At 53.0% G+C, this 11281-nt stretch overlaps 1 protein-coding gene across 2 annotated transcripts; it reads left to right on the top strand.

Moving 5' to 3' along the window:
• Nucleotides 1-130: 130 nt before the first annotated feature.
• On the top strand, nucleotides 131-5699 carry EGR3 (early growth response 3). Of its 2 annotated transcripts, XM_059371663.1 has the most exons (3): nucleotides 333-409; nucleotides 858-910; nucleotides 1740-5699. In XM_059371663.1, the coding sequence occupies exons 2-3, from the start codon at nucleotides 871-873 to the stop codon at nucleotides 2747-2749; spliced, it is 1050 nt and encodes a 349-aa protein (XP_059227646.1). In that variant the 5' UTR covers nucleotides 333-409; nucleotides 858-870; the 3' UTR covers nucleotides 2750-5699. The 2 variants fall into 2 exon arrangements, with proteins under 2 accessions (XP_059227638.1, XP_059227646.1); XM_059371655.1 differs by lacking the exon at nucleotides 858-910 and having other exon boundaries at nucleotides 131-409.
• Nucleotides 5700-11281: the final 5582 nt, after the last annotated feature.

Genomic DNA, 11281 nt, shown 5'->3' with positions numbered 1-11281 from the left:
CCCCCCCCCCAGCCAGCTGAGGCACCCAAGAGGATTACCCCCTTTTGCCCTATCTCCCACCCACCCCAAAAAGAGAAGATCCCCTCCTCTGGCCCACCCCTTCCCCTCTTCCCTCCCCCTCCCCCCGAACTTTCCCTCTCGCATGCTTTTCCCCTGCACCACGGATCGCCTCTCGGATGCCGCTTGCCTGGAAGCTGCGTTAGGAGCGAGCGGCGGCGGTGGCGGCGGTGGCGGCGGCGGCAGCTCGGGAGTGCTATGACCGGCAAACTCGCCGAGAAGCTGCCGGTGACCATGAGCAGTTTGCTAAACCAACTGCCTGACAATCTGTACCCCGAGGAGATCCCCAGCGCGCTCAACCTCTTCTCTGGCAGCAGCGACTCGGTAGCCCATTATAATCAGATGGCTACAGGTAAGGGCGGCGGGGAGGCGGCGAGGCAGCGAGGAAGGAGAGGGGAAGAGAGGAAGAGGAGGAGGGAACGAGCTGGCGATCTATGGATGGATGGATGGATGGATGGATGGACGGATGAATGGATAGATGGGTGGATGGATGGATGGATGGATGGATGGAGAGGTGGGGGGCGCGCTGGGAATTTTCCGGGGGGCGAGTTGCTTTTCCCACCCACTCCTCCCGCCCTCCCAGATCGGGAAGGCTCGGTTGGCGACGCCACGGTAGAGGCTTCGGTTCTCCCGGGTGGGGGCAGCCGCCGACCAGAGGGAGGTAGGTGCGAGCGGCTCTGGGGTTCTCCACTTAGGGGGCGCGATCGCCAGGCTGCGCGCAAGGCGTGGTGCTGTCTCCCCCTTTCCCGGGAGGAGCCCAGCGTCCCTTTCACCCGCGCTCTCCCCCCTTACTCCCTCAGCCTCCCACCCGGGATGGAGCCATGTGCGGCGTGGAGTCCCCGCGGTGGGAGAGGTACTGCGACGCTGCCTTTCCGGGGCGTTCAGCAAAGCCGTGGGGGTGTGGGGACGGCGGGAAGAGGGAGGGGGGTCCACCCGCGCGGGGGCCATCACGGGGGGCGATCCCCAGCCACGGGGCTTGGGAAGAGCGGCCACTCCCGCCATGGAGACGCGGGCCGGTTTTCGGCCGCCCTCCACCCTCGCTAGCTGAGGCTGGGCTTTCCCCCCTGCAGCAAGAGCCGAAAGCTCCTCCAGGCCTGGCGAAGGTTGGGTCACGGGAAGGCGGCGGGAGAGCTCCCTTTGCGGGCAGAACCCCTCTACGCGCGGAGGACAAAGCGTCGGAGCGCTCCGGGTCGGCGACCCGGGCGTGGTGCGCAATGGGGGCTTCGTCCGGGCAGGAAAGGCGCGGCGTCCCGGCGCGGACTGGGCTAGGGGAAGAGGCCGAGTTCCGTGCGCTAGAGAGCGAGAGCCCGGCGCGCTCCGGGTCTCAAACTACCTGTAGCTGCTGCTACCTGCCCGCCCCACCTCGGAAACAACAACAATGCTTCTCGCGTGCGCGCGTGTGTGTGTGTGCGCGTGTGATACGTGAGTGTGTGCGCGGCGTGTGCGGTGTGTGTGTGCAGCCGCCACTCCACACCCCGATCCGTAGTATTTTGCTGTATCCAGGTTGCGCCCGGGAGCGCGGCACCGCCCGCTTTGCGCTCAGGCGCAGCTTTCCTCCTACCCCGCGCGCTCTTCGCTCCACCCGGCCGCACCCTCCACACCTGGGCGAGGACCTGGGCGCCCCGGCCCGGGAGCCGGCTCGGCTTCACTCACCCCTCCCCTCTCTTCCCCGCTCTCCGCAGAGAATGTGATGGACATCGGTCTGACCAACGAGAAGCCCAACCCGGAACTCTCTTATTCGGGCTCCTTCCAGCCAGCCCCCGGCAACAAGACCGTGACCTACTTGGGAAAGTTCGCCTTCGACTCCCCTTCCAACTGGTGTCAGGACAACATCATTAGCCTCATGAGCGCCGGCATCTTGGGGGTGCCCCCTGCCTCAGGGGCACTCAGCACGCAGACCTCCACGGCCAGCATGGTGCAGCCGCCGCAGGGCGACGTGGAGGCCATGTACCCGGCGCTGCCCCCCTATTCTAACTGCAGTGATCTCTACTCGGAGCCTGTGTCTTTCCACGACCCCCAAGGCAACCCCGGGCTCGCCTATTCCCCCCAGGATTACCAATCGGCCAAGCCGGCCTTGGACAGCAATCTCTTCCCCATGATTCCTGACTACAACCTATACCACCACCCCAACGACATGGGCTCCATTCCGGAGCACAAGCCCTTCCAGGGCATGGACCCCATCCGGGTCAACCCGCCCCCTATTACCCCCCTGGAGACCATCAAGGCGTTCAAAGACAAGCAGATCCACCCGGGCTTTGGCAGCCTGCCCCAGCCGCCGCTCACGCTCAAGCCCATCCGGCCCCGCAAGTATCCCAACCGACCCAGCAAGACCCCGCTCCACGAGCGGCCCCACGCGTGCCCGGCGGAGGGCTGCGACCGCCGTTTCAGTCGCTCGGACGAGCTGACCCGGCACCTGCGCATCCACACGGGCCACAAGCCCTTCCAGTGCCGGATCTGCATGCGGAGCTTCAGTCGCAGCGACCACCTTACCACTCATATCCGCACGCATACGGGCGAGAAGCCCTTTGCCTGCGAGTTCTGTGGGCGCAAGTTTGCGCGCAGCGACGAGCGCAAGCGCCACGCCAAGATCCACCTCAAGCAAAAGGAGAAGAAAGCGGAGAAGGGGGGTGCGCCCTCTGCGTCCTCGGCGCCCCCCGTGTCCCTGGCCCCTGTGGTCACCACCTGCGCCTGAGGCTCGGGCCCCCAGATCCCCACTTTTCCCCTGCAGTGTCTCCCAGCTGCTCGCCTGAAAGCAGCGGGGAAAGCTAGCCACGGAGGCGCAGGGGCCGCGCCCTGGCCTCTCCATGGACGTAAGGTCCCTTGTTCCCCTTCGATGTCCCCCGTTTCCACCCTTTCACACCGGCCAACGGTCGGGGGCCAGGGCAGGAGGCGCCCTCCCTTTGCTGCCCCCCCTTAACCAAGGCGTGGGGGCGGAAAGGTGGCGTCTAGCCCGCTTTGTTCAGTGCGGATCGTCTTGATCCAGGGGCCGCTGGGCCGCGCCAAGGACCTGCGGGGGACTGAAGGCGGGGCCCGCCCAAGCCTCGCCCGACCCAAGCACCTCACGGTTCCCCCCACGTCTCCCTCGGTTCCCCCTCGAAGACCCGAGAGGGGGAGGGGGTAAGGAGCGCACCAAAGCGCAGAGCTTGCTGCCCGCCGCACGCACGCGCGCCTGCGTGCGGGGATGCGCGCGAGTGTGCGTGCTCGCGTGAGTGTTATGTGTGTGGGTGTGTGGGTGTGCGCGCGCGCGCACGCGTGTGTGTGCGTGTGTGTGTATGTGTGTGTGAGACTCTTGAGCTAAACTGGGCTGTGTCCACCCCAAACTCTTCCCTACATCGGGTCCCCAGGCCGCTGGGGGAATGTCCCAGGTTGGGGGCCTGCACGTGGCCGGAGGAGACGGTCTTCCATCTGCTCGGAAATCATGTTTCTTACAGAAATGCCTCAGAGGCCCGCCGTGGGGCTTCTACCGCCGTATAGGGGTGGCCCCTCAGCACCCCTCCTTTTCCGAGCGCTTCCCTCTCAGGCCTCAGGGCAGTTTGATCTGCGGGGAGAAGGAGCAGCCATCACTAAACCTGCCTTGTAACAGATCTATGTCCTCAAGCCCCACTTTCCAAAAGCTGTGTTGCTGAGTTTGCTCCTCTGCCCTTTTCCCCCCTCCTCTCCCTTCTCTCTAAAGCCTTCACCCATCTCTTTCAAAAATCTTCTTGCAGAAAGGCAGGCCTCAACCAGCCACCTCATTTCACCATCTTTCTGTTTTCGCTCACTCATACCCATTTCTCCTTCTCCTCAGTGATGGGAAAACAGGCTCATTTTTTCATCCTTTGTCACTGCCCACACAACAGGTGTGTAGAATTCAAAGCTGTGTATATGGTGTGTGTGTGTGTGTGTGTGTGCGCGTGTGTGTATATACACACGCACATACATACATATACATATATATATAATACACAACATGTTCTCTCAGCAAAATAAAATCTCCAAGGCACTTGGCGATCCAGTGCAGTGCACTGGAGTAAAGAGAATTTGTAGGTATATAAGCTTTAAATGATTTATTTTTTATGAAAAATTTAACCGATGAGATTATATCTACATAGGTGTGTGTGTATATATATACACATATATATGTATGTACGTGTACGTGCATGTGCATTTACATATACACACATCTCTGTCCAAATTTTCCCTAAAAATATGGGTATTTTTGCATTCATCCCTGTTGCTGAAATGAGGCATTATCTTTTCCGCACCCAGCTCTCACTTTCTCCCTGCCCTACCTCACCTCTTCTCAGGCAACCCCCCCCCTAGCATTTCCTCCCCCCACACACAGGGGTGACTCTTTTGAAATGGAGTAGTAGGGAAGGTTGCTCTCTGACACAGCTTCCAGCAGTCTTGACTGAATGTACTGTTCCCTCTTAGCGTTATTTCTCCTGCGGTCACTAAGCTGCCCAGAGAGAAGGAACAAAGGTCTGGAGTTTACAGAATGTCTGTTTTTAAAGTCACTTTATGCTTTTCCCACTTTTTTTTTTTTTAAAGAAAAAAAAGCATCGGAGGTTTTTGTTTGTTTGTTTGTTCTTTGGGTTTGTTTTTGTTTCCTTTGGTGGTGGATAAATAATACTAAAAAGAGTCTAGTGAAAGGGGAAAAAAATGAAAGAGCAGGGGGATTGTGAATTTCCAGGTACTTGGACTTTTTTGTAGAAGGAGAGAGAAGAAGATGAAGTTTGCCAGGAGGGCCCATATTTTTTCAGCTGAAGGGTAAAATCTTTCTTTGCAGAGACAGTATTTTGCTGAATACTTTTTATAATGTGATGATTATTAAAAACAAAAATTTTGGTCACTTCAGAGCTGGAAGGAGGAATCAAATATCCTTTAATATTTTTTCCTTGCTCCTTCTGGTTTATGCATGTCACTGCATGATAATCTGAGTTTTCCTTTGTTTTAATAAAACTGTTCTCAGACATTTAAGCTTAAACTAAGAGAAAAATAACTTTGTTGCCAAAAGGTTGTGCTATCCAGATTTTTTTATATGTCTGCATGTTTTAAAAAAACAACAACAAAAGAAAATGCACTCTAACTTATGTGAACTGAGAGAAAAAAAATCAGGTTTTAAACAGGAAAACCTATGGGGAATGATATTTTTTGAAAGACTTTTGTATAAAGTTGAGTACTTAGAAAAAGACAAACCAGATGTAATATATTTTGTGGATGTTTTTATTTCTTGGATTTATAGTACCTTATACTAAGGTTAAAAAAATATGCTTGATATTGTGAAAAGGTGAAATTCTTCACCAACATTTCATTTGCTCCTTTGTCACATTGTTATGCCAATATAATATAGTTAATGAAAACAGCATTTTTAAAAACCGAAATATTGAAATGGTGTAATGTTGTACCATTTGCACTGTGAGCAAATGCTAATACAGTAAAGATATTGTGTTTGCTGACAATCAGCCGGCCTATTAATCTCCTTATTTTATTTCTTGTTTTCATAGTATAAAGTTTTGGTTTGGCCTGTTTTTTTGTCTTGTTTTGTTTTTGGCTGAAGGTTGATTTGATAGGTTCTTGTGCCAGGCTTTGTTGCTCTTGCTCTGAAAACTCAATGTGAGACCTGGAATTTGGCATCATGAGTAAAGCTGGTCAGAGTTTGACGTGGGCTCTGCTGTTTCAAACCCAGTGTCGAGGGTTCACAGTGGTTCTGACGCTGCTGGGAGTCTCAGACTGCCAGAGAGATGAGGCAGGCAGATGAGATCAACCCGTGGGAACTGGAACTGGTGACTGGAAGCTTCTAGAAGCCTTCTCCTTTGTTTCTAATGGCTATTGAGGGTACAGAGGCGGGGATCTTCTAGTGGCTGAACTATAGCTCTGGGAGCACCAGAGCAGGACCCTGTGGAATCCCTAGAGCCACACCGAGTAGTGCTCTTGCTACAGCTTTTGAAGCCTGAAAAACAGGTGGAGACTTGAGAGAGGGTTCTTCAAGGTTGGCAAGATAACCAGAGAGATTGGAAGCTCTATTGTGGTCAGATAATTGGGAAAAATCAGATTTAAAAATTATGCAACTTCGGCCCCACTTGGGCAGGACTCTCCAGGCCTCACTATTTGTAGCTGCCTGGGAAAGAGGGTTTTGGCTGAAAAAAAGCAGCTTACTCCCCGGGATCCAATGCTTCTGAGAGTTGGAGGACGTACAAGGAATATTTTATACAGCATTAACCCCTCACATCTTATGACTTCTATCTCCCCTAGAGCTGATGCCACCCCCACTCTTTGAGCTTTCTTCCCTGAGAACCTTGCCCTTTCTTAACTGAGTTCATTGGCCAGCCCTAGAGCTTTCTCCCGGTTCTCTTAAAGAGATACATACCACCCCCCTCCCCAGCACTTTCTTTGTGTGTCCCTAGCTCCACTCTGCTCCCTTCACCTTATTTACAATCCTTTATCTTCCTGCAGCTTATTCTAGAATGATCCTTGGACAGATCAGTCCTTTCTCTTCCTTTCTTCCTGCCTGCCCTCTAAAACACTCAGTTGGGCTTTTCTGTTATGTATTTTGTGTGTCATCTGCCTCACTGAAGCTTGGGGGCAGGGGCTCGGTGTCTGCATGCTGCATAGACATAGACGTAGACACAGCAACTGGGGGACCATGTCTTGCCGCCTGAAGCAACCATCCAGTGACAGAAATGGAGTACAGCATCCCAGCTCAGAAACTGCTCTTGCTGCCCCTGTCAGGCCCATCGCCCCGAAAAATGTGGGTGGTATTTCAGTTGGCTTCAGTTACCAAGAAGTTGAGGGCAGACCCGGGTGTAGGTGGTGGGCCGTGGCCCTAGAAAAGAATGTTTTTTGAAGTGTGAGATCAATAAAGAGAATGCTGTATGGAATCTTACATTTTCTCACCCACACAATTCTAGGTCACGGGCTGCCATCTTGAATTCCCTTCTCTCACCTCATGAAACTTTCAAAATTCCTAACTGCAACTATAGCCACAAGGAAGTATCCTTTTTTTCAGTGAAGGGAATCCAAGATCGCTGAAAAGCCCTAAAGATTGAGCATATAACCCACCTCTTTGCTAAACTAGATATTTGCTTCCAGATTTCCATGTGTTTTTCAAGGGCATATTTATCAGAGAATGATAGCGTCACTGGGTGTCTTCATAGTTAGCATCCGGCCCCACCTGCACCTTCTCCAATCAAATCAGGCCCTCAGAGTTACACTTTCGTCAACAGTGTACTATGCTGCATGATTAATAAACTCACTTCCCATTGGTGCATATTACTCAACCCAACCTGGTTCAACCACTGGGTTACTTGACAATATGGCAGCCCGCCTGGCTGGCACCAGCCCTGTGTGGTGTAATCTCTGATTCATACTTTGTAGCTAGATAAGGCTGTCCCAGATAGCATCATACCAGCAACCCAACCTGCCTGGGTTTTGTAAATATGGGGAGAGGAAACTCAACCCTCACACTTAGGGATGAAGTAGAGAGATGGTAGAGGAAAGGGCTGAATAGAGCTATCAGGAGAAGGAAGCAATGGAAGCTTGGCCGGGAGGAAAATCAGGCATAGAAATATGGAAGGGGCTTAAATATGTCCAAAGCAAGCTGTAAGGTGTTCAGGGTAAATGAAAGGATTTCTCTCTATCTTCCCCCCCCCCCCCTCTCTCTCTCTCTCTCTCTCGTCTTGGGAGTGGCTTTACCGGAGGTGATGACTCTTTGCAAAATTGGACTCCATGAACTAGGGCTGGGTACAAAGGAGGACATACTTCATAAGAAGCGGGGGCAAGGAATGGCTTATTTTCTAATGGTGGGGGTAGTAGTGATGTAAATGTGGGTCTACATATTCTTCTCAACTATATAAAAAGGAATAGCGAGGTAGATCCTGATGATAGCAAGGTAATGGCTAATGGCCAGTGGCTACTGATCCCCTTTTACTAATCCAGAACTTGCCTGCCATAGACGAGGGGTTATGAGCTACCTTTTCCTGGCCTCAGTTGGTTGGCCCTCCTGGTGCCATGGAATAATAAGCCTGAGGAAAGTAGAAGGCCTCTGCGTGTCCCAGTGACCAGAAGTCATACTGGCAAAGTTTTAACAACTGGGGGGAAATGGCTTTCTAAAAGGTGCCATGCGGTTTTCAAAAGAGGTCATAATCCTTAATCTATCCCAAGTGGTTCTTTTTAGAAAACCCACTCTTTATAGGAATGGGAATGAGGTTTCCAGAGGAAGAAAAAAGATCTAAGGGACTCTTGGAGCCCCTTGGTCACCCCAGTCCCTGGGACAAGGCTGCAAGCAGTCAGGCCCCTGTCAGTCATCCACAGTGGCCAGGGACATGTCTGGCCTGGTCAGCCTCTCCCAACATCCCAGCTCTGGAAACTTCACCCCTCTTTTTGCTTGAAGGTTCCTTTCTATCCCATCTCTCATATTTTCAACAATTGGTCATTTTCAAGGAACAGAGGTCACTGTTCATAAGTCACTGACTTGTCCATGACAGGGGAAGGAAGGGACTAGACCCTGACTCACTTGCCTAGGATCTTCATTCCCCATTCTCGTCATGGTTGCCTTGTCTGGCGTTTGAAATTGGGACAGTCCCTGCCTCCACCTCTGCTAGCCACCAGGAGCCCAGTGCTCCTCAGCCCTCTGACCTGGGCGTGAGAACAGTATTTCTTCCCTTCTGGCAAACACGCAGATGGCTGGAAGAAAGGTTTCTGAGGAATCTTACAAAGGAGCTGAAGCACACAGAACATGGCCAAAAGCTGCAAACAAGAATGAGATAACCCAAGCTTCTAGATGGTACTGGCTGCTCACTAGGAAGGCTCTCATGTTGAGGCTGGGTGGGAGTTTGGCCGCCGTGTGGTTTCTTTAATGTTGCCTCGCCTGCTTCTTGGCCTCGTCTCTAGGAAGGCCCTTGTATGTTCTCTTAGGAAGAAGATGTGGGACTTTGCCGGGTTACTGATATCTTCCTCTCCTCTCAAGGTCCCAGGACAGGGGACAAAAAAGGCGCTCTCCTGGACCTCAGGAAGCCCACCCAGCACCTACGGCCTCTCCTTCACCCATTCCTGGGAGCCTCTGTGATTCCACAACCCTCCCATCCTCTCACTGCCCAGCTGTGTTCTCTGGGCCCTGCTCATTTTGCTTGGAACACAAATGCAAGTCCTTCGGGCTGGCTCTCCCAGTGAGGCCTGCCCAGGGCCGGCAGCCATCTTTACCTCAGGACTTCACAGCGGCATCATGGCCCACACAGAAACAGACTGCTCTGTTCTGAACTGGCTGACAGCTGACTTGAGTCCCTGTTTGAGTTCCCCACTGAGTTCCTAGTTATAGTCTTAGGAATGCTTCCACCTCTTGGTTCCCTGGGAGAAAAGAGATGTCAGACGCCACTGAGGCTGGGGACACCCCAGCCCTCCAGAGGGAAAGTTAACTTTGTCTCTACACCTGTCTTGTTTGGGGTAGCTGCCCCCCCCCCCCACCAAGAATCAGGTCCCTGTCTCCAGCACAGAGAGAGAGAGAGAGACATTAGTGACCAGAACAGACTGGGGCCTCCAGGCACGTGGGCTTCTTCTCAAGCACAGGCTGCAAGAGCTGTAGCACTTTCTAGTCCTTTGCGGTTTGCTTTCCATTCTTCCTTGTCCCCTTTTCCTCCCTGCTTAGGAAGGTCAGGCCCTCCAAGCAGGAAGGCAGAAAATCTCTAGTGCCTGTGTGACCCCAGGGTCCTAAGGAAAGTCTCCTTTGGGGCACTGGTTCATTGCTCAAGCCTCCGTCTTAAAACCTGGGAGGTGGTTTGATAAGCCAGCTCCTTGGCTTTTCCCTTGGGGCCCTTAGCCCGCTCTGGAGTCACCATCTCCATCTCCGTAGGCATCTCAGCTCCGCCACTTGCTTATGGTGTGACCGCTGACAGATTTCTTAGTCTCTCCCAACCTGAATTTCCTCCTCTGGTCATAACCCGCCATCACGGAGTTCCGACCACACAAAGGATATGGCACCTGATTCACAGTGGATGCTCTGTACATGTGACTTCCTTTCTTAGTCCCTTGCCCTGTCCTCTTTTCCGCACCCTCCAAACACAGAGGCAAGAAAGCAAGCTCTGTGTCTGCCAGAGATCCGCACACCAGTTCAAACGGAACGGCGGCAACCTCCGGTCCTCACCACCCGCCCCCAGCTCCAGCCCTCCGAGGGACATCTGTATTCTGAAAATGGATCCTCTCCACCGCTCGTCCCCCCAAGTCCACCCAGAGGACACAGTCCGTCCCGTCCACTCCTGGCTGCAGCTGCTGTTCATTGTTGCCGTTTCCTGGCTGGCTCCTGACCCCATCCCAGGTCCTCTCTTCTCTCTCACTTTGCTGGGTGGATATGACACCTTCCCGATGCAGTATCATCTGCAAAGTTAATTAATGTGTCGTTGGGCTGTTGCCTGCTTCCTGATCCTTATCAGGGATTTCAATAAAACGCAGCAGCCCCAGTTCCTCCCCGTCTGTCCCTCTCCCTGGATCTGAGGCTTGTTTCTTAGTCATTCATCCTTGACCTCTGCCTTCTGGCCAGTTCTCAGCTTCCAGCCTCAGGGCTGATGGAACTGTCCCGGCCCAAGCCTAGTCTGGGAGCAGAAGCACCATCCAGGGCTGTCCTGGCCATGGTGATCTAGGAGAGAATCGCGGATAGCCCGGGCCCTTAGCTCATCCCATCGCCTTGAGAGGTTCCCCTGCATTTGAGGTGCCATAAGTGACCCTAACTGTCCAACACCCTCTTTTCTAGGTTAAAAAAAAAAAAAAAAAAAAAAAGAGGCTCCCAGAGGTTCCGTGACTTTTCCAAGATCTCATCCAATAAAGGAAGAGCTAGGACTTCAGATCCAGACTCTCAGTGGAGGGCCCCGTGGAAAGTGCTGGTTACTTCATTTCCTCAGTACTATGTGCTGAGGGACACAGCATCCTTCCATTCATAAAGCTTCCCTTGTCCAGGGCAGAAGCAGGTAACAAATACGTATGTTGGATTGTGATATGTGTTACAGAAAAATACAGCAGGGTGACTGGAATGAGAGGTGCTGGGTGGGCGTTACAATCACGTGGGGGGTAGCATAGGGAGCAGTCCTGTGGCCTCACTGGAGAGGGGCCTTCATACAGATGCAGGAAGTGCTGGAGGCAGTCCTGTGGACATCTGGGCAAGAAGGAACAGCAAGTTTAAGGCCCTGCTGGTGGTCTTCTGGAACTATTCAAGAAGCCACATGAAGCCAGAGTGGCCAGGGACAAGCTCGGAAGGGGA

This window comes from Mustela nigripes, chromosome 1 (genome assembly GCF_022355385.1).
Source record: "Mustela nigripes isolate SB6536 chromosome 1, MUSNIG.SB6536, whole genome shotgun sequence".
Classification (NCBI taxonomy): Eukaryota; Metazoa; Chordata; class Mammalia; order Carnivora; family Mustelidae; genus Mustela; species Mustela nigripes.
Note: the sequence above shows the minus strand (reverse complement) of the source record. Positions and strands in the feature narration are given on the sequence as shown.